General features: G+C 40.8%; 1 protein-coding gene and 1 long non-coding RNA gene across 7 annotated transcripts; one reads left to right on the top strand and one right to left on the bottom strand.

Annotated features, from left to right (window-relative positions):
* Window positions 1–263: 263 nt before the first annotated feature.
* Window positions 264–22,973, bottom strand: KYAT3 (kynurenine aminotransferase 3). Of its 6 annotated transcripts, none has more exons than XM_028732858.2 (14): window positions 22,749–22,973; window positions 15,145–15,245; window positions 13,515–13,573; window positions 12,472–12,616; window positions 11,171–11,320; window positions 10,060–10,146; window positions 9,215–9,340; window positions 8,995–9,115; window positions 6,848–6,924; window positions 5,759–5,848; window positions 4,134–4,320; window positions 3,143–3,216; window positions 2,413–2,499; window positions 264–1,538 (listed from the first exon to the last, which is right to left on the bottom strand). In XM_028732858.2, exons 1-14 carry the CDS (start codon window positions 22,822–22,824, stop codon window positions 1,482–1,484), a joined length of 1,437 nt encoding a protein of 478 aa, XP_028588691.2. In that variant the 5' UTR covers window positions 22,825–22,973; the 3' UTR covers window positions 264–1,481. The 6 variants fall into 6 exon arrangements, with proteins under 6 accessions (XP_028588691.2, XP_028588692.2, XP_028588693.2 ...); XM_028732859.2 differs by lacking the exon at window positions 22,749–22,973 and adding an exon at window positions 18,105–18,237; XM_028732860.2 differs by lacking the exon at window positions 22,749–22,973 and adding an exon at window positions 18,105–18,142 and having other exon boundaries at window positions 13,515–13,699.
* On the top strand, window positions 18,274–19,844 carry LOC144327770 (uncharacterized). The gene is made up of 2 exons (XR_013392871.1): window positions 18,274–18,358; window positions 18,606–19,844. It is a non-coding gene; the product is annotated as an uncharacterized LOC144327770 (long non-coding RNA).
* Window positions 22,974–23,226: the final 253 nt, after the last annotated feature.

Raw genomic sequence — 23,226 nt, 5'->3', positions numbered from 1 at the left:
GCCTCACTCCATAAGGTCTACAATCCTATGAAGTTACTTTGAAGGAAGGTCAACTGAAATCCTTCCAAGCAAATATGCACACAATCCGGCTATAAACCTGTTTTAAGATTAGTCCTATGAAGCCATTTCCAAATTATTAGTTCTTCTTAAATTGAGCAGGGGGAGGGGAGCAGAATCTGTTTCTGTAAACCTGTTTCTCTGGCAAGTTTAAGGAATACACTATTTTACTTGTTAACAACATCAGTGGAAGAAAGCAGTCAAGGTTTATGCCAAATTTTCACTTTTATTTATTTGTTAAATCAAATCATAGGACCTGAGCCAAAGGCTTCAAGTTACAAAAAAGGAAATTCCGACTAAACATCAGGAATAACCTCGTGGTGGTAAGAGCTGTTTGACAGTGGAAAGGACTCCTTCGAAAGATTGTGGAGTCTCCTTCCTTGGAGGTTTTTAAGCAGAGGTTGGATGGCCATCTGTCACGGATGCTTTAGCTGAGATCCCTGATTGCAGCAGGTTGGACTAGAGGATCCTTGGGGTCCCTTCCAACTCTACGATTCTGTGATTCTAAGTAACATATAATTATCTAGCAGATCCCCCAGGATTGTTAATTGTAAAATAAAATGGTGAAATTTAAGGGGATAAAATTATATCCAGTTTATGCGAGGTAGCGTGTGTCATTTGCATAGCTGGCAAAAAAAATAAAATTGCTTGCCTTATTTACGCAAGAAGGGGAAATGGCAAACGCAGACTCTAGAGCAATCTGACCTCTCATCTCCATAGCCATTCCCCTCTACAATCAATAGAATTCACGAAAATATACTGTACAGATCTCATTTCTTATTCATTCCGATTGCAGGGCATTATTCGTTTTTGTGAATTATGTGCATCTGTCTGTCTGTGTGTGTGTGTGTGTTGGCACACACACACTTAATCATGAGCAATAGAACTGAATGAAAAGACTGCCTGTTCCAACGCCTAGCTCCCATGCCCATCTGTGCTGCCTTTCCTCTGCTACTATGCTATGCCCTTGGCTGGCCAAGCCATGTAAAGCAAGGACCCTGCCCACAAATCCACACTCAATGTCCTCATACAGAATTTTGTCTGGATTGCAGAAAGGCTGCCGTTTGACAAAAATAAACCCAAAGCGGTGCAATAAATGCATTAATAATTTGTACAAGTATAAAGTAGGTCACAGAACAGGGCTCTGGTGGATGTAGCCTGCACAAATTTTACTTCAGTGTGTTTAGAAAAGAAGAAAAGAAGATTGCTGGAAAAGGTTTCCACTGAATATTTTGGAAACAGACTATAATTTTTACAATGTCAAAACCAGTATATTGGCTCACATTATTAATATTAAATATCCAGCAGATGGCAGCACAGTGTAATTTAGAAAGGGTAACCTGAAATGTGACATTCTCGGTCTAGTTATAAATGTATGACTGAGCATATATTTTTAGAAATGGCAGAAGAGGTTAAGTTCTAGGTCAATCTTTCTTCCAGTTCTTCAGGATCACTTCTGCTGCATCCAAGGTGCTGTCTTTCTGTCAACAACAAACACAATACAGTAAAAGTTAAAAACTGAAACTGAAATATTCTTCATGTGCATAAGACATTTTACTGCTAGAAGATTGCAAATCCACAGAAGCCCACTTCTAACAACTTCATTAGGTACTTTTTGTGGCATGCATGCTCACATGAGTTCGGAGCAAATACCTGGGTATGTCTACCCAGTGGCTAACATCTACAATGTGCCCCATTCCCCCAGCAATAAACTCTATCTATGGTTTGGTGAGGTTGAGATGCACTCAGAGACACCTGGTCCCCCACTCCTATGACAATACAGCATTTGGCACCCAGCCAATCTAGTTGTCAATTTGCGGAGCAGAGGAAAAGTTTGTTTTAATTATCATCACATCCCTGAAAAAATAAAGGGAAGCCAGCATATCATGGCTCACAGCATGAAGTAGAGGCTTCCTAGTTAAAAACTCAGCTAGCTCACAAACTGCTACCCTCACTGGCCTAGGTTTCAGGACTATTAGGAATCCTGGGCTGTGACTATTTAGAAAAAGCACTATGTATATCAGGAGTGGGCAACTTGTGTCTCTTGGCCTAATTTCATGTGGGTGGCAGGAGGAAGAAAATGGGGAGGGAAGAGGATGACGGGAGTAAATGAAATTAATTTTAATGATACCCAAATTGGTTTCCAGATTACTCCTTGATGAAGAAGAGGTTGTCCACCTTGATGTAAAATATGATCATACCCTAAGAAATTATTATTAGGAGCAATATCAAAAAGTTATTTAAACTCCTTAAAAGTGGAAGGAGAAGATCTAAGTTTTGGTACTAATAGAAACAAACAGCCCTGCTAAGACTTAAGCAATTAAGCTTTATTTGAGCACATGCTACAGAACTTACTTTGATGAAGCAAAACCGTATGTACTTTTCAAACTGTTCTTTGGTCTCAGGGCCGCAAAAGGAGGTGAGAGGAATAGCTGACAGTTTCTTTAAAAAGAAGAAAGCACAATTGCATGCTCAGCAGGTACGTTAAAACAGCTTAAACCTTAGCTCTTGGAAGCTCTAGTAACTGTATCTTTGTGAGAGTTTAAAGGCTGCAGCCCAAGAGCTTAATTAAGGTCACGTCACACATTAACAAAATTCCCATGTGCAAAATACAACACTGTACTATCACAGATGAACATTTCAGACGTGGGAATTTTTATGTGCACAGTCTGGGAAGCAGAATTAAGCTACAAACAGATTGCTGCAGTATTTCCTTCACTGCTTCAAGCACAGAAGTGCTTTCCATATAGGAATTCTGCAATGTTGCATTCTGGAAGCACCCTGGGCTAGCAGTTTGCCCTCATCTTCCTAGCAAAGGAGCTGATCTTTAAGTAGTGGTTGTGTCTAGGCCACAGACTAGCCTAGCAGAGGCAAATCCCACAGAGCAGATGTCAGTAAAGGGCTTATATCTCTGCTGAAGCAGGGAAGAGATCTGCAAGCCTAGCAATGGGTATGCAGCCTTCCAATGAGCACACAACCCCCTACATCAGGGCCACCTGTTTTACAGTCTCACTTAGATGTTAGAATTAAAGACACAGTTATTTGAGCAAAAAGAGTAGGAGGGAGAAATAAAACCAATCCTTACCTTAGATTTTATCATCCATTTCACAAATTTATAATCGTAAGGTTTATCTTTTTCCATGTCAGACAGATCTACATCTTTAAAACAAAAAGGTGAAAAACACCTTAAGAGCTGCAATTTTTCAAAAGAAAGGCATTACCCAGTATGGGCACTTCAGCAGAGATTTTTGTACAGAACAGTAGATGGAAAGGCCCCTTCATGGATCACTGCCTTGCCGTGGCGAAGGGGCTTGAATAACTCAGAGAAGCTATGAGCTATGCCGTGCAGGGCCACCCAAGATGGACAGGTCATAGTGGAGAGTTGTGACCAAACGTGATCCACCTGGAGCAGGAACCGGCAAGCCACTCCAATATCCCTGCCAAGAAAACTCCATGGACAAAGGCAACAGGCATAACCAGCATGAGTTTGACCAAACTGCGGGAGGCAGTGGAAGACAGGAGTGCCTGGCATGCTCTGGTCCATGGGGTCACGAAGAGTCAAGACACGACTAAACGACTAAACAACAACAAGATGGAAAGGATCTGGAGCCCAGGGTAAGATCTAAAGTGCGAGATCTGCTATTTCACTTCTTTTTCCCCAGGACTGCTCCCCAGAGTACCAGGATTTTGCTCTTAAGCTGCATTCTAAGGGGAGAGCTAGACATTACGATAACAAGGGTCTGCTGCCAATGGGCACACAACCATTTTCTCTGTAATGAAAAATTCACATCATGAAGTCGTTAGCCTGTGTATTTTTCCACCCTGTTCCATATCACTGACTGCTTGTGGTGGTGGGGTTCTTACAGATTAAAGGGCAACACAACAACAAGCTGTAATTGCTGCCTAGTTCTGCTGTAAGTGCAGTATGACAACTACCATGTTTGTGAAAATATTTGTTACTCAGAAGAGAAAACACACACACACTGTAGCCCACCCTTCGCTCATAGTATATTTCTCCCAGCTTCAGTACTGGGTCATCACCCCCATTCCAGCCATGGAATAAAATCTTCACTTACTTAAGGTAGACACGTCAACAATCATAAAGTATCCTCCCTCTGGAACAACAGGTTTCAGCCCAACTCCCAGGAGCATGTGAGCCATTCGGTTTCGTTTGTCTTCCAGCTCTCTAGGCAAAGAATAGAAGTAGCACTCTGGGTCATCCATGCGCTTCAAGTCTATCAAAAAGGCTTGTGCCACAGCTTCCTGGAAATTCAAATCAGGAAAGGGGGGGGGGGGACCACACATTTAAGCACATTATCAAAAAGCAGCAGGCACAAAACAGACCTTGTGAAGATTCACTTTTAATAAGAAATGCTGTATTCAAAGAAATGCTCAGATCTCTAGAATCTAATTATCAGTTTTTCCTTAATAAAACAGATCATTCTAGTAAAATAGAAAGTCAGTGAAGAGTAAAAATAAGATTGTCAATTGGGTTTAGCAGTCAAGGAGCGGGGAGAAGGCAGGTGGAAATGCTTCTAAAATTGCTGGATACACATCTATCACTAAAATAGATATATTTCCTTTCAAGTGTGAGATTTTAAAAAGTCAAATACCTTCATTTTCAGTTATTAATTCAGTAATGTGTATCTGATTTTTTAATGTTTAATGCTTTAATAATGACATATAAATTATAAAGAATTTATCATTCCTTTTCCTAAATGGCTCAGGGCTGCTATACCTCAAGGACTGCCTCTCCCCATATAAACTGACAAGACTCTGCGATCATCATCTGAGGTCTTTTTGAGGACTTTTTTCATGTGCCTCCTCCATGAGAGGTCCGGAGGATGGCAACACAAGAACGGGCCTTTTCTAAGTGGCTCCCTGCTTGTGGAATGCTGTCCCTGGAGAAATTCATCTGGTGCCTTCATTATACATCTCTAGGCGCCAGGCGAAAACGTTCCTCTTCAACCAGGCCTTTGGCTGAATAACAGTCTAGGTCCTTTTAAATGTGTTGAGGGGTATTGTGGGGGGGGGGGGTTGTACTTATTATTATTATTATTATGTACTTTGTGGTTTTATTCTTGTTTTTATGCTGTGGACCACCCTGAGATCTTCAGATGAAGGGCAGTATACAAATGTAATTAATTTAATAATAATAATAATAATAATAATAATAATAATAATAATAATAAAACAACAACAAACACAAACAAGAATGAAGTCTACAGATCTTCCTTTCTTACCACATAGTATAGAAAACCCCAAACATTTAGGAAGCATACACCTTGATCTGAAAACAATCTAGCCAAAGGATGCACAGAGACAAACATTTGCCAAACAGTAACTTTCCACAAGGTCCAAGTAACCACTGTATAAGGCAGTTGTCTGTATTATCCTGCGAAGCAGTAATGAGAATTTCACTACACATCAGATGCATGGCAGTATGTATTATATACAATAGTAATCACTCATCCCAACTCCCATCACTTGTGTCTGTTGTTTTCCTGCTAATAACGGAATGTCCGAATTATTGACATTCAAATCCTAATCTACATTGGATTTACATGCTCAAGTGTTAATTTCATCTGCAATTCCCACAAATAGATTCCTTATTAGTCAATTTCTAATTACGTTTAGTGGCTCAAACCTCCTACACTGTATCACACTCTTTACAATACCTTTTGCATTGCTTGGTACTTACCTGTAATGGAGTTGGGCATGTATAAAGTGTATTTTGTTGAACCACCTGCAAATGCTTTATCAGATGTTGGGGACCAACAGACCAGCCAAGCTTCAACAAAAAGAAATAAATTGTAACAAATATCTGACTGTTTACTTAACATTTATAAAAGTTGAGAAACATGGAAATAATCACATTTTAAACTGGTGGACTATTGACAAACTTAAAGAGAGGGACAGGACCCATGTCTTCCAGTTTATAAAAGATTTCTTGCCTGGCTTAGATAATTACTCCCCAGGGGCAGCGAGGTGTGTCCCTATTTAAAAGGCTGCTCTGCAATTAAAATAAATCCCTGCCAAGAAAAATGAAAATTATGTTCTCCAAAAATGTCACAAAAATTAAGCATGGGTGCATTTATTTATCTGTTCATGAGCCTGTTTGTGTATACATATTGTATTTATAGTTTTCACAAAATAAAAATTACCAAAAGACGCACAATACTGAAGTTACAGCATGCACTTGCCTAACTCTGCTTCCAAGAGAGAGCATGCCTAAGGTACTATGTTTGCATACACACATGGGACTTTGCATGGTTCTGTTTTTGGATGAAACCCCACGTGTATTTTCCTGTGTTGGGGAAGCCCCCAACATTTTATGATACCTTTTCAGTCAGGCAGTGGGGATAAGAAGCCCAAAAGAGCTTAGTGCACCTGCAGAAGTCTCCTTGTAGTTTGTCGGACCCTGGCCTGATTTTCTCATGCGAAACGTGCCTCCAGCAACCACCACCTTCTGCATCTAACATTGGAACTGGCACAGCAGGCACAAGGTCTTCAAAAAATGTGCAAACTGGAAAGGCTTACTGTTTACAACGTACATACTGATCGCCTGTTCAAAATGTAAACAGTAGGATTTCTAAGTTCTGAGTGGAATATCCTGTATGGACGGCATCTAGAATTTCTATAATGTCAGGGGTTAGTTTTTAATACAGATTCTGCACGTGTTTCGTATAGCTTGTGCACGCTAGCAAATGATCTCCATGGTACGTCAACCCAGTGGTACTTCAACATATATGATTCTTCATTTGCATTATGTCTTATTCTGTTCACTTACCTTCCAGCCAGTTACACTGTATGTTTTTCCAGCACTTCCTACAGTTACTGTTCTTTCCCACATTCCAGGCAAAGTAGCTGTGAAAAAAGAAAGAAAGAAAAGGATCAAGCATTAATTACATACGAACGGAGCTAACAACCTTTACCTCTTTAACAATAAATAGGTATGTTTTAATCATGCATCCTACCAAGGAACATATATGGATAAGTATGAAGCTGACTTCATTATGTTCAAACTAAATGGGTATGTACTGAAAGCCTATTGTTCCTTTACTCACACCCTCATTCAGGCATCTTGTGGCACATGAGGGTATGTCCACACCAGAGAGAGGTCTCAATCATTTTATCAGGTCATTCAGATGAGCTCTTTGTTGTTGGTATTGAACTGAAAGAGTAAAATTGTCCCTAAATCCCATATAACGGTGTAGCACACAAAATACACACACATCCAAAATAATTTTTCTTTAAAAAACGTAAGAGTATTTTCCTGCAACCCATGTTAGGGTGGAGGTATAAGTTATAGGTGACGCAGCATTAACTCATGCTGTGGCATCATCAGGTTGTCCAGCCCTCACTTGACATCACTGGGTACCAATGGAGGAAAACGACAAGTAATGCTATGTGCTGCAGTGATGCTATGTGCTGCAGACAAGGAGAAGGGAACACATTCTGTAATGCGTAGTTCTGTGATGAATTCCAGCCATCACCATGGGCTGCAATTACATTTAGCAAATCTAAAACAAGAGATTATCAATTTGTGGAGCAAACAGCTAGCCAACTCATTTTCAGAAGACTGCTGGGGAGTCACACAATCCATCAGGTGACTTTTAGAATAAATATTTTGTGAACAAAGGACAAGAACCTTCATTGTATTAAGCTACAGAAGAACAGAATGCATTTTCGTATCTGAGCAAGCACCAAGAACTATTAGTAAGGCTACATACATACATATTACGCAAATAAGCACTATGCCTGTTGAGGCGCCAGAAGAATCTTTGCTTACAATATGCAATCTTTAAATCTGCCAGTGGAACTCTAATCATTAGTCACACGAAGCTCCTGTTTTGCCCAAGCTAGATAAGAGAAATGACGAAGTGTTCTATACCAGAGGAAACTGCCTAGATGACAGCACAAATACTATGCTGATTTTATGATCTATCACTGGCAACCTCTATTAGATAAATATTAGAGAGCCACCACCAGATGCTGTAAATTGATGCAATATTCATTTCACATTTTTCACGAGCGATGTGTCATTTCAGCTGATGGAATACGTGACGCTTAATACAAGAACATCTCTGCCTCTGGGGGGAGGATTTGTGTTCTCCTCTTTGCACAATCTTTATGTGCATGTTATACAAGCTAGAGAAAATAAGGTTTCTTGGGAGAAAAGAGTTCTGCTTAGTTTATAAAGTAACTGTCACTTGCATATAAGTTTAATGGTTTGTAGGTTTCAACAGTAGATTGGAAAACTGTTTTGGGGATCTGCTTAAAAGTAAGCAAATGAAAAGGCACTGGTGGCCAAATGCTATATTTTGAATCGTTTAGCAGAGCGTTTTGTACATATTATCTGCTGGGTGATAAAAATGCCTGTGTCCATCAGGAATGCACTTCTCCCATATGATAAGTTGAGTATGCAACTGAAATAATAAACTGATAAATATGAAAGTAATTCACTTTAAAAAGGTAATATAGTCCTATACTTCAGAATTATAGCTAGTTTACAAAATACTATTAATGAGCTTTTATAAAATACCTAATTTTAATCCGGCAAAAATACTTTATTGCCCATTTCCAGTCTACAAACTAACACATCTCAAAATGCTGGTGGTTTCTGAACTGGAAGAATGCATGCTGCTTAATTTTCAAAGGCTCAGCGATGGGTCCATTGCAGATCAACATCCTCAAAATTTTGAGGAAGTAATGGCCATTATACTTATCAAGGATATAGATTATACCAAACTGAAGGGGCAGAAAATACTTTAAGAGGACTGGGTGATAATCAAAACAATGCATGTAGCTCTCTCAGGTTAGTTGTAACTTTAAACTCAACAAGGAATAGGAACTATTTTTATACATATGAAAGAAGGAACAACTTGAATGAAATGTACACATACGTTTCCCATTGACTACCATACAATTCAGTACCTATCTTAATGTGTTTATTGCCAGTGTATACCAGCCATTCATATACTTCATCACTGATGCACAGGGTGTCGTATTTAATACAGAGATCAGCAATTATCTGGAGCTCTTCTTTCGTATAGACCTAAAATAGAAAGGGAAAGAAAACAATGTATTTAATCAATATCGTCAGAGCCAACATTTTATAACATTTAGCAGGCAGATTTAAAAACAGGAACCTCACCTTTCCTATAGGATTGTGAGGGTTATTCAATATAATAGCTTTCGTCTTGCAATTAAATTTACTTGCAAGTTCTGCAGGATCCAAGACCCAGTCCGCACTAGAGGCAGTCTCTCTGGCTGCAGGTCTCTGTGTTATAGGGAAAAAGATGTTTTATTAGGCTGAAATAAACTTTCTTTAAACGTTCCACTAGTGATCTTATCCTAAGAATCATTCAACTATACAAAATACATGAGTAAACTGCATAGAAATCTCAAATTCTGATCACTAACAAAAAAAAGGTCATTCATATCATTTGGGACTTTCCAATGACGATTCCTCTGACCCACTAGATCTAGCCATCAAAATCGATTAAAAGATTAAGTGTTCCATATAGCAGCAATGCATTTCTAAGAATCCAAAACTACTAGTATAAAAAACCAGGGGGGACCAGAATTACCATCTACCACTGTGGTCTTAAGTACCACTTTAAATACTGTTACAGACAAAAGCACTTAAGGATGCTTGAAACTGAATAAATTAATTAGCTGGCCTGCTCACACCCCTCAGTTTTTGAAAGTTAATGTGGCTTTGACATTTAAAGCAAGGCCACTGAGCAATCTTAAGTTAAATTATTGAAACCCATCTCCTATTTGGGCTTCTATCATTTACTTCTAGACTTTTGGGAGGCATTGCTTTCTTGTTATTAATCTGTTTACTGGATCCATTCTGTTTCTCACTGAGCACACAAAGCAGAGTAACATAGGAAAGAAATAACCTTCATTATGAAAAACTGCAAGGTGCAACACTTCTCTTCATTCGCCTGTCTAAATAAACTCTGATTATAATAATATTCTAAACACACTCACATATCTCAAGGGTATAAAAACAGGCTTGGCTCCTGCCATCCTCACCATTGGCTCATAACAGTCAAAGAAGGGTTCTATTATTATCACCTAAAGTAAACATATAGGAAAGTTATGTGAGTAAGAAATGATATTATACCTTTCTTTAAAGACAGAACTCGCTTTTGATCTGACACAATGCTAATTCTATATATTTAGGAAAGCACATTGCATTAAAAGTACTTCTTGTCAACAAACACGGGGTAGTATAAGTATATCTGTAAATGCCACAGCCACTGCTACTTCACAGTGGCTGCTTTTGTGTGCTGGGGATAATAGGAAATAAGTGAAGATTTATAATAATGGCAGCAGAACTGAAGGGACGAGGGAGAGACATAAAGCAAAAGTGAAAAGACAAAATATCAAAAGGTAGCTAGCTATCGCTTCATTGCCAGTTTTACCCCAAATGAGGCAGGCTATTTGATTTAAAACCCACCCTACCCTAAGTGCTTATAGATCCCCATTATTGACAAACTTATACAACTCAAGAAAAAAAGAACAGGGTTTGAAGTTGGGAAATATTTCAAGTTTTGAAGAGTTCAGGACCAATGTTCTAGGCATCTAAAAGGACAAGCACCTAGGATTTTTTTCAGCTGTACCGGGGAGTAGCCAAGGAAGCTAATTTACAACAGGTTGATAATTAAGTGGTAGATTGATGGACAATTCATCTCAGACATAGAGTTGCTTAAAGAACAACACTAGTCCCTTTATCCTGCCTTCAACAGCAACCTAATGCACAATAGTTAAGCAGCTGAGGCTTTTTCTATAACTTTAGCCCAATGCCAAGAAATCCTTCATCTGCTAAATTAAGGCGCATCAACATACTCTTAAAGGCATAGGAATCTGGCAGGTAAAAAAAAGCCCTGCTTCAAAGTTGATTTCTTATTCAACCAAAACTAACGAAAGTCAGCTCTCTACCCTTCAATAAACCATCAAACTGCCAAGGAAAGGGATTTCTGAGTAGGCTTGATCACTTACTATTGGAATGCTACCCATGTTCCAAGGAGTATGTGTACATACATATGTTTTCATAGAAGAGAGTTGTTTTTATTCTGGGATGCATCACAAAACTTACTTCATCTTCTACTTCAACGAGTCCCTGCACTGCACTGAACAGAGATCCATATCCCCCTATTGTCACCAGGATATCAGTGTATGGATCAATCTTTCTTCCACAAACTTTTTCATACACTTGAGACAAGACTTTCACCAACGAAGGATGTCCCTATGAACGCAAGAGAAAATACATAGACTCATATGCCAGTTAATAACAAACAACCGACAAATAATACAGTATCGTCTGTTAGCCAAATCTAGCATGGCTGATGCACAAAACAGAGTTACCCAATTAGACATACCATTCTAAAGATTTAAACAATTAGAAACTGTCATCACGTCTAGGAGAAAACCTACTATACTGAGCTGAACAAGAAAAACAATATAAGGCACAGTTCACATGGAATCTCTTCTGCACAGCCAGCGTTTCACTGAATAGGAGTCTTTGTGCAAGATCACAAGCTGGGAATTGTGTGTACTATCAGTAAGGATCTATGACCGTGACCCTTTGAAGAAAAAATAATGTGGAACAAAAATGTTCGTAACACAAATTTCTAGAAACAGTTATACTGCCATTCATGGGTCACTGAAAAAGGAGTAACTACCCACTGATGAATGCTCATATTGCACCATGGTGAAGAACAAGAAAGGAATTGGCTGTATTTGCATATATACCATGGTTTAATGTTACAAGGATGAACCAAAGCAAGCCTCAGGCTCCTGTCCTTCTCCTCCCTCCCCCCGCCCCCGCTCCCTTCTCCGTGCAGCTGCAAGGAGAAGATTGGAAGCTTTAAGTTAATTGCAGTTTAGCATTATGTCCAGGCAAACGGCTTCATTTTAACTACAGTCTATTGAAACAAGACCAGTTCATAACCCATGATTTGAAGCTGGCTTGTTTCAACAAATGATTAACCACAGTGTGTGGGGGTTGAACATCACAAGAAGCTGCGGTTAATCAAAAACAGAAGTCGAATCTTTTGAACTACTCCTTGAGGCTCATCTTCATAATGCCAAACCATGGTTAAGCATTATGTGCAAGAAAGCCAAAGTGTAGTGCCCTGTATGCTGTATAGTACTATATAGATTAATAATGTTACATTGGGAAGTTTGATTCAATTACATAGTCAGTTCTCCTGGCCCTACATATAGTCCTCTTTGGACCATATTTACATTGGCCACTGTTTGGAGATTTATGGTTACCGTGTTTCTATTCAGCCCAAGATTCCAAATTGAAGAAGGCGCATGTGGAAACCAAGAGAAAATGTTTGGATATGCAACTAATTTAAAGCAACCTCTCAGAGAGCGTTAAGATGTACTCACAAAACCCCGGGTGTACTGGTTCAGCATATCCACAGAGGATGCTTTGGCTAATGCTTCTTTAACATAGTTAGGAGGAGATATATCTGGAAGTCCTTGTCCCAAATTAACGATTGAGGGATCTGCAGCAACTTTTGTAAATTCCACCCTAAGAAAGGAAGAAATTATTACAAATGTATTTCATACACATTTACAGGGAAGAATATTTCGGATCCATGGTAAATCAAAAACACAGTATAGAACACATGGGTCTGTAGGAAACCACCCAGAGAGCATTCAATCAGATATTAGTTAATCAGAGATCCTGGAGGCCTCATTGCCATCAGTCTAGTTTTAAGTCAGGCTTTCAGGCTAGAACTAGGTGCCATAAGCATTACACAGCTTCTGTGCCTCATCCTCCACTTCCAGTAACATCTATTAAGCCGAAACACGTGATGTGACATAACCACTTCTGAAGCACCAAAGGGCAATTCAAAAATCATCTTGGTTGAGGACCAACTAGAACACTGAATTATGGAAGACCAATGTTTCCCCCCCAATGCTGCTGAGAGTACATTTGACCCTCCCCACAGTTGACAGAGGATTATTATTTCATTTTTCCTTCTTTATAAATGTAGCAAATTAGAACCAAAATAGCCTCATAAACAAAGCCAGAATCACCTTATCTCAGTCTGTTGGCTAAAATTGACCCTGCCCCCATTATTTAAATATTGTAGTCCTAGCAGAGTTGTTCTGCAGACTCAGAGGGTGCACAACCAGTAATTATCACTGTGATTCATCCAAGATCTTTTAACCATAAAAGGAACAAAGAGATTAATTTGTAGGGAAGAGGTGAATAGAGGGGAGGAGCACACAAAAGCCTGGAGCCCACTCCCAGTGGCTTCACTGACCAAGAGGTTTCTCTCCCAGCCCCCCACCCTGGCCCTGCACCTGGTCAGCTGACAATGTAGGTGAAAAGCATACAAATGAACTACAAGGCGTACAGACATTTTCATTATTCATTTGTTCGTTCATTCATTCATTCATTTTCATTAATAATTACTTACCACACATTGCTATCCAGCCCTTCTATTCGTTTTGCATTTTTGTGCTTGAAGGTCATGGTCTACATACAAGAATCAAAGACGGATAATTCTTGTTAGAACTACAAAGTACTGTATTGTTGGACACTATGGTAATCCATGACATTTCTCCTTGTAGTTCATTCTAAAGCTGATGAAACTGACAGGCGCTGCAAACACAGTTCAATGTAACAATTAACCAATATTCTCTTACAATACATGTTTGACAAAATGCCAATCTATGCAAGGATACTAAATAGAATGGTTAAGATTAAATATAAGTTCTGTTCTAACCCAGTATAAGAAAGACAGAGTATATCATAGATGTATGTCAGAGCACAATCTTTTAGCACTTACTTGAGAACAAAGGGGTAATAGGAAAAGTGATTCATATATCTTGTTGTTTTTCAAAGACAGTGGTGAAGTCAAAGTAACGGACAGAGCAGAATTGCAAAGGCTAGGCTATGTGCATAAGACAGATTAATAAAAACCTGTGTGTAGGTAACAGGATCTGTCTTCACAAGATTATTGTGCCTGGCTCTATGTTCTCTCCATCTTATGAGAAAGAATCTGCTACATACAGAATACACCCCACTGGTTGTGCCACTCTGTCCGTCCTGAACAAACAATAGCTGGAAAACTGTTTTTCCACTTTCCCAAAGAAAAAATAACCCACTTCCTTTGTTTTCCTAGAATTTTTGTGGATCTATTAAAAACTAGTTTTTTTAACCACTATTTTAAAAGCTAAGGTTGTCCAACACAAAACTCAAGTACCAGCAACATATTTAAAGAGTGTAACAGACAATATCATAGTATTAAAGGGTTTTAAAAAAAAAAAATCATTGAGAGAAATTCCACAAAGTAACATCAAAGCTGTTCAACAAATGGAACATATATGTAAAGAATATGTATGTTCAACACACACCAAGTGACATAACCGCAGTCCAGATAAAAGAAAGCACTATTGGGTGACCTTCATTCTATCATGCTGGCTATACAGTATATGTATACTCCAGAACACTATTTTTCAATCCAAATCTTGAACTGCTTCATGAATGTCTGAAAGGCAAGGATATTTTTTTTAACATCCAAGCCAACCTAGTGACTCCACATTCCGGACCTCTACATAGAATTTGATGAAATGTAATGAATAAAATAGATAGATGATGTAGCTTAAGCTGTTACAGGTGGTAAGGGAAACAAAAGGAAGAAAAAAGCTGCCTTTACCAAGGTTCTTTTTAAACATATCTCTCAGAGTTAAATTAACCAAGAGTTTTGCAGCACCTTAGAGAATGACACATCTATATAGTCATACTGGTCTACTACTAAAATTATTGTTATTTTAACTTATGGTCAATACCAACAGTGTTCCAATTGATACCTTCTGCAATAAGAATAGAAGAAAGCAGAAGAAAATACTGTCTTGCACAAACTTGCTCACTGCAAAAGGTGAATTGGTTTACAAGTGTCTGGCAACACTTATAAAACAAAGCATAACAAAGACATTAAACAAAACAAGATCTCCAAATTCAGGATCGTGGACATGAGTGAATCATAAATAATATAACAATATGCACATACAATCACATAAGCTATGAAGATACGGAATACATACAGGAGAGGATGAAACCCTGAAGTATCTCAAAGGGTAAGTAATCTTCAGTAGTGATGTTCTAGTGCCAAGGTAGCTGAAGCATTGCTGAGCAAAGAACATGCCTGCATAACAATAAGTTTATAAGTGCATGAAACAACTACACACAAACAATAGTGCCAAATACCAGACCATAATTGTACAACTATTCTTCAGTGTAACTTAAATCCCTATGTGGCATGTCTGTTGATATAGGTAAAGGACTGCCAGACAGTTAAGACCAGTCAAACTTGACTATGTGGTGCGGTGCTCATCTCACTTTCAGGCTGAGGGAGCCGGCGTTTGTCCAAAGACAGCTTTCCAGGTCATGTGGCCAGCATGACTAAACCGCTTCTGGTGCAACAGGACACCGTAAAGAGTGCCAGAGCGCACAGAAATGCCGTTTACCTTCCCACCGCAGCACTACTTATTTATCTACTTGCACAGGTGTGCTTTCGAACTGCTAGGTTGGCAGAAGCTGGAACAGAGCAATGGGAGCTCACTCTGTCGCGCTGACTTGAACCACCAACCTTCTGATCGGAAAGCCCAAGAGGCTCAGTGGTTTAGACCACAGCACCACCTACTCCCTTTCTGTTGATATAAGCCTTACATGTGCTTATATGAAGGATAGATAGGAGGAGCACAGGACTTGAAAGTCATCACACATGTCATATACTCATCCATCTAGGTAAGCTTTCACTCCTATTTTAGGCTTAGTAACTACCTGATCCTTGCAACTGGGTCAGTCAGTACTCTTAAGTATAAATCACTATGTTTCTAAGACTACAGAAACCAGTCAGTATGCATGTTCATTCAGAACAAGCCTAATCCCTAGCCAGGATCAGCAAGGCGGAGCAGCAGATCCACATCTGAAGCCATCCTGCTTGCACCAGACTGGGTGGAAGTTGAAAAGTGTCAAATTTTTTGCTGATACGGCCAACAGCCTAAGAATCAAGTCTCTTGGGGGGACCTGGGGGACTTTGGATCCAGGTAATACAAAGCCACTGGTGTCCCACAAGGTCTTCCACAGCCTACTGCCAGTGGGAGAACTATGACCTTCTGAAAGTTGTGGGTCTACAGCAAGGATTGCCAAACTGTGGTCTGTGAACCAACAACCATCTGTGAGCGCCATTCATTCTGTGGCATGTCTGTGGATTTGTGGCTGAAGACAGGAGATGGCACATCCATCGTATATTGGTTAATTGTATTTTTCTTGCTTCTTTTAATTCTGATACTGTACTTCATACAATATATATGAAACAAAATAAATATACAACTTAAAATTATTCAGCATCTAGCACAGCATGTTACAATTGCTGTAACAGGCAGAAAAAGAATTAAGTTGTCTGCCAAGACCCTCAGCAATTTTCAAGTGTTACATGCGTGAAAAAGGGGGGGACCACTGGTCTAAAGCTCCCTCAACCCCAACTACTGGCTATGCTGGCTTTGGAATCAAAATATATTTTAAACTACTTCTTTGAGAAACTATATGCATTATGCAATACAGCCAGCTGTAAAATTCATCACCCCGGAAACTGAGACTGTTATGAGACTGTTACCCAAAATAAAAACACTTAGTACCATTAGGGTCCAATAATCTAGGTCACTTTCATATGACCTATCTACTGAGTATTCATCCTGACTTGCTGAGCAGTTATACGATGCCCACTGTTTACTGAACATTCATTCCAATTTGTTTGCAAGAGAGGGTATACAATGTCTCATCAAGCCATTGTTATCCTACACCTTCAAGTGCATTTCTCCACACCTTTTCCTTACTACAAGCCGTCCGATTTCTTTAGGAAGATTCTTTTTGTCACACATGAGCACCAAACCCACTTCCCTTGCATAACCTGAAACTGCCAATATGCAAACTGAATCTCAGCACAAAATAGAGAGACCCTAGAGGCAGGCCACGTTCCCTCAATTTCTTAAACCCTTCCTTGGGAGCTTAAGTTTACCCCTCCAGTGCTGGGTTACCAAATAGGCAGAGTATAGGGCTGCCATATGTCTGGAATTTCCACTGGAGTCAAAAGCAGTGTCCGGGCGGAATATTCAGGAAAATCCAAAAGTATGACAACCGATGTCGCTACAATTCCCAGCAACCTTAAATTACATTTCCCAGGATTCAGGGGGAGTGGGTTGGCAGGTGTAACCCCGGCCTATGGGCCTTTTAGGGGCCCTGCAACAACAGATCAAAATATGTCTATTTGATCGTAAAATAAAATTACAATGAAGTATTGCGATATAATTTGTCGGGCGGGGGGTGGGAGCCGAGATTTCGACTGCCTAGGGGTTTAATCCAGCACTGTACCTCTTGCTAAGCTACAATTCCCAGCACCCTTAAACTACAGTTCCCAGCATTCTGGAAGAGAGTGGGTCGGCATGTGCATTCGGCAAGCACTCCTGCCTAAAAATTAAACGCCCGCTTCTGAGATTATTTATTAAATAAATCGCATTATTTGCTTCATTCAAACTCCCAAGTCTGAGGGTTTTTTGGCGGGGGGAGGAAGAATTCAGCCGCCCAAACGAAGCCTTGCCAATACTCCTTTCCTCCACCTCCAGAGAGAAAAATATTAAAATTATTATCCTTACTACTGCTCCCACCACGCGGGCTTCCCCTGCCCTTTGGCCCCCCTCAAGGTTATGGGGCTTCTCCTTCCTCGCCCGCCTCCGGGTCTCTCGCCTCCTCCCTCCTGAAGGTGCAGGTATCCTCTTATTTCCAGGAGGCTCCCCCGAGGCCATTTTGTCCCCTTCCCTCCCCTCATATTTAACGTGTGAAGGGACGAGAAGCCTCGTTAGCGGCGGCCGACCCGAAGCCGGCGGGGCAAAAAGTTCAGGAAAAGGACGGCGGCGGGTCGGAGCGCGGCCTCCTCCTCCTATCTCCCCTCAGCCGCGTGGCGGCGGGTCCGGGGGGGTGGGAAGGAAAGCGACGACTCGCTTACCTCGCTTGTCCCGGATATATGGCGTGTGGGGTTTTTTTAAGGAGAAAGGCGGAGAAGACGAAGGAGCAGGGGAGGAGGGGCTAACTAGGCCGCGGCGAGAGCAGGAGCCGCTCGGTTGTTTCCTGGCGCCGTGTGGCGGCTGGGCTCGGCTGCGGCCTCGGGGAAAGCGGGGGTGTCTCGCCGCCGTTCTGCATTTTCTCTCCCGCAGGCAGTTTGCAACCTTCGCTAATCTCTGTACATGTAGCAGGCACTAGGTAAAGGAGCAGAGAGTGGCTAGGGAATAATAAATAATATAACATATTATTATCAATCAAGCTTCTTCTTGAAACAGGCCAAGCTCCCACCATGGGTATGAAGGAAAACCTTTTGTCTCCGCCCAAGCATTTCTGCCTTAGCATTGCGGCTCCAGCATTTTGCATATGTCCGAAATCTTGTTTTTCACAGCATTTTATTGTTTATGAGATGTGATTTTGTCTCCTTCTATGCCATTTGCATCATTAGGTTAGGGCAGGAGGGAAGGATACCCACCTGTCATCATCCTCTGTCTGGCAGATTTGGAATGAAATGTCTCAGCCACGGTTGTTTTAAGGTACTTTCGACCCCCCTCCCCCCAAGTGCTCGGAAAAAATCTGTCAAAACCTTTCTATAATTTCTACTTTTCGTTAAGTATTTTTATTTACTTGATTTAGGGGGCAAGCTACGCCCATGACCAATGGCTGTTTTGCTGTTTAGCATCTATTTTGCCTTCTTTCTTTTTTCTTTTTTGCTAAATGAAGCTCTCGCTGTACCCCACACACCCACACTCACAATGTCAGAGTGCGGCATGTGCCCCCCCCCTGAAAAAAATATTGTACATACAAAACTGCCAGGGAGAAAGGATCAGTCTGATCCAGAGCTTTCCAAACTTTTCATGTTGGTAACACACTTTTTAGACATGCATCATTTCGCAACACAGTAATTCGGTTTTATTAGCAAACTGGAGGTTAAACTAACCCCTTTCCAGCCCCTGGAGGAGCGTGGGGAGCGTTTGCATGACACAACTACACACTGCAGCTGACACAATGTGTTGTGACACACAACTTGGAAAGCTCTGGTCTAGTCCATTGGTTCCCAACTGGTGGTCCGCAGACCCCAGGGAGTCTGTGGCATCATTAACTAAAATAGAGTTATCAAAATTTTCAAAATTAGGGGGTCCATGGATTGGCTTTTGAAAAACGGGGGATCTGCAGAACCACTGGCCTAGTCTTTTCCTGGCATGGTGTTCATGTGGGAAGTTTTATCTGTGGAGAAACACTAAAAAATATGCAATATGGTACTGGCAGGTTGAAGTAGCACAGTCCAAGGAAAAGTTTGCCAAGTCTTCTGACTGTATAATGAGCTGGCCTTTAGTCCCTACCCACAACACTTTCCCAAGGAGTGCAGGAGATGGAGCTGGGCCTGCTAACTAGTATTTGAACAAGGCTAAAATCCTGTGTACACTTTCTTGGGAGTGAGGCTAACTGGACTCTGCCTTCTGAGTGAAACAGCAATGCACAGAAGTGCGTGCAGAAGATCATGGAGCCACACATTTTATTGCCTCTTCCAAAGCTTGTTTATCTTGAATAAACAAAGGGAGGCATGCACCGTGTTAAGTGCGAATAGGGCCCTGGGGCAATTCTTAGGTAGAAAATGACCTTGCTTGAGGACAGTTGCGAGCATAAGCCTTTCCTGTAAAATTACAAATAAAAGCTATGTTCCTTCTTGCACTGTAATTTGTTTTCTGTACCGTACATAGATCTTTTCACCTTGTAAAGTGAAAAATCAAAACGATGCCTCTACCACCTGCTCAGGACTAGAGCTCTTCTCCCCACAACCCAGTTGTCCTACAGAGATGGAAAGAGAGAAATGCCACTTCCTTGTGAAGCTGCTGCTCGAGTCAGCTTTGCTTCATAGGCTGTGTGCACGCACCTTACCAACTTAAAACTCAGCTAAGTCGTTATTTTTCTCAGTTTGAACCTAGTTTTGGGGAAAATAGATCAAAACAAAGTATTTCATAACCAACAACAGGATAGATGTGGATTGTGGCTTACTTTGTGTATACATCATTTCCCAAACCAGTGGTGGAAGCGCATTGGAGGCAAAAGTACACCCTGCGACAATTACATTAAAACTTAAACGTGTGCAAAATGTTACTATTCACAACAGCCTGGGACAGCTAACGTAACACCTGTAATGCACAATACTCCCATTAGAAACCCGGTGCAACCATCATAAGTCATTACAATCCTGAGCTTGATGACAGCCCATCAGTTGGGCTCATTCATAGGTAGCCTCATACATTGATCGAATAAAAGTATTTTGCACCCTTTGAGAAAGTTATTTGGTCTTCAAATCACCTCAACAAATGGGCCAGTAGAGGGCAGCGTGCCATAAAGCTCTGTGAATATGGGCTTTAGGAGGAAATCTCAATTTTTAAAACATTTTATTCTTGCTGATGTATGTTCATTGTAACTAAAAACCCTTCTCAGAATTTTGATGGAAATCTGCTGTTTCTGGAATTCCTTGTTACTTAGGGAAGTGGGTAGCGTGCACCACTATGATGCTTGTAAGACAAACAGATTCTGCAGCTAAGTGCAACAACTAATCACGCATTTCTGAGCATCCACACTTGAGTGCTAAAACTAAAACCAATATTTTCTGCAGTAGCAGATGTACTCTTCCTGATCTGAAAGATAGTATCCTTTCATAATGACGTTTCTCTTTTTATCCCAGCATTGTGAAGCATGGCTGGTGATCCAGATTTACATGAGAAGGGGAACTACTTACTTCCTCTTTATTGCTAGTATTAAATACAGTTTTGCAGCTCTATTCCTGTTTCCTTGGCACTAAATCCGACATGAGATAAATATGGCTTACCAAATGAAGTGTGCTGGCTTTGATATTTTCAAAGCAAGAGTAGCAATGTTCTGTAAAATAAACCGGCACTCTGATTTTAAATGTCAGTGCAGTAATCACACAATAGGTGAAACGTGATCATATTGAACCAAGCCTATTAGAAATAAGCCATCTGAATAGCTGAAGTTCTTTAACCATCTTCAAAGGCTGCCTAATACAGCAGAGAGCATTATGATAGTCAACAAATGCAAGCAAACCTCACTGCAGCCAACCACAGACAATAAATCTTTAATAAAAATTATTGAAACAAAAACTGGCAGTCGCCATGTCTGCTGTGTCTCAGCAGGGATCCTTAGCATATCAGGCCCAGCTAATAAAAGGCCTTCCAGACAGCAGCTACCCCCTGGAAATCCAGAAGTAATGTTGAGTCCAGCAGTACTCTGAAGCTGCAAACCTGATCTTTACAGGAAAGTGTAACCCTGCCCTTACATAACTTTCCCCCATTCAATTGGTCCTTTGATTCCCCCACTATCATTAGCTCTGACTTATTGGGTTGACCTTAAGGTTATTCACCCTCATCCACAACTAAATGCAAGTACATATTTAAGGACATAGCTGCTTTCAACCTGGATTTGGTGGAAAGGCGTCATGCAGGTAGCTACATGCTTTGCTCAGGGGCAAACAAGGATGGGCAATGTTGCCCCTGGAACATGTACTGGCAATTCTGTGTGGCCAAAAATTCCCTTTTATACCACATCCCTCAACATATTAGCAGAAAGCAAGTTCAAGCACATCACAGCTGAGAGCTCTTTAAGCTTTTTATTGGAAAAAACCCAAATGCACTCAGTTTAATGAAAGGGGGAAACAAAGATTTATATGGCACAACTGGGAGTTCTTGAATTTAGGGGGAGAACAGTGGGGGGATGAAACGTGGGGAGAAGGGGGAATCTTATAAAAGGCAAATGGGAACTCCATAGAGGAAATTCGGGTGCAACAGCACAGTTATAGAAAAGCTTGGATGTTTATATTTGAAGGAACAAGGAGCATATTTCTACTTGCTTTACAAAACAATCATAATCCCTGAGCCACACTGCTGAAAGGGGATAGGATGAGGCAAAGGTATCCTTCTGCCAGCAGAGAAGCTCCTTTGGCTGTTATGGAATTATTTATTGCTTCCTCTGTGCTTGCCAAGTGGAAGCTCTCACTATGCCTTCCAAAAGCAGAGCAGAACACATGCTACTACTGATTGGGGTTTCCACCGTCAGTAGCCAATCGTAAGGCTACAAAACAAGGCATTAGGGGTAGAGTAGGGCTGGATCCAAGACTGGGTTGCTTCTCAGAGAAGGACCTGATAGGACAGGAAAAAAATGATGCAAAACAATAACGCCACAATTTTCCACTGTGGCAAGTGGCAAAGCTGCAGATGTGAGCAAAAAGCTCTAGGTGTGGTTTTTGTTTTGTGATATCCTATAGTCCAGTTAAGGCTTGTGTTTTAAAGAGAGTTGTAGTTAGGAATCTCGGCAGACTGTAAACTATCAGTGAGCCCGTTAATCCACATTTTTTTTGGCGGAGAGAGAGGTACTGCTTTCAGACTGAACACTTTATGCAAGAGCAAAGCAGGCTGTCAGTTGCTATAGTTGCCAGGCAAGACTTAAACATACCTGCATCTTCTCCAGTCAAGGAAGAGCTTCATAACAGTGCTAATTGAAGAGATTCCAACTGAGATATAGTCAATTCATGCTGAGGAAAGGCTGTAGTTTGTATGCCTACCTTTCGTGCAACTCTGCCTAGCCACCTGTTTTCTTTTGCAGTGGGAGAAACAGGAACTGGAGGCAGAAGAAAGCATCCTGCTGGGTCAGCTGCAGAAATGGGAGCTTAGCCGCCCTCTCCCAACTGACTTGTCTGTCCATTTTTGATCTTAAAGAGTAAAGCAGGAAAATCAGTATGGGAGCAGGCAGGCAGTCCTTCCATTGGGCTTTGGTCCAAATTATTTAGGGCTTTAAATGTTGAAACCAACACTTTTAGGTTCAGTCTGGAAATGCACTAGCGACCAGTGACAATGGTGTTTATGTGATCTGATCTCCTGGCAGCCACCATCCAGCAGAGTCTACAGCACCTCCATCTTACCTGGATTTAATGTCAGTTTGTTTGCCCACACCCACCCTAAAAACTGCTACTAAGTGCCACTTTCTAAAGCCTCCCCTCCCTTGGAATTTTTAGATGGAACAGACGCTGCAGCCCAAACATC

Source organism: Podarcis muralis, chromosome 5, assembly GCF_964188315.1.
Source record: "Podarcis muralis chromosome 5, rPodMur119.hap1.1, whole genome shotgun sequence".
Classification (NCBI taxonomy): domain Eukaryota; kingdom Metazoa; phylum Chordata; class Lepidosauria; order Squamata; family Lacertidae; genus Podarcis; species Podarcis muralis.
The sequence above is the reverse complement of the archived record's forward strand: the minus strand, read 5'-3'. Positions and strand labels throughout refer to the sequence as shown.

What these genes read in the sequence shown, in the direction of transcription:
- KYAT3 (XM_028732858.2), bottom strand. Translation starts at nt 22,824, where the DNA reads ATGCTTTCTTCTGCCTCCAGTTCCTGTTTCTCCCACTGCAAAAGAAAA. An exon ending in CTCACAATCCTATAGGAAAG is followed by an intron (nt 9,116 to 9,214) that starts GTGAGGTTCCTG and finishes TTTCTATTTTAG; the next exon opens with GTCTATACGAAAGAAGAGCT. An exon ending in ACAGTGTAACTGGCTGGAAG is followed by an intron (nt 5,849 to 6,847) that starts GTAAGTGAACAG and finishes TTTTTGTTGAAG; the next exon opens with CTTGGCTGGTCTGTTGGTCC.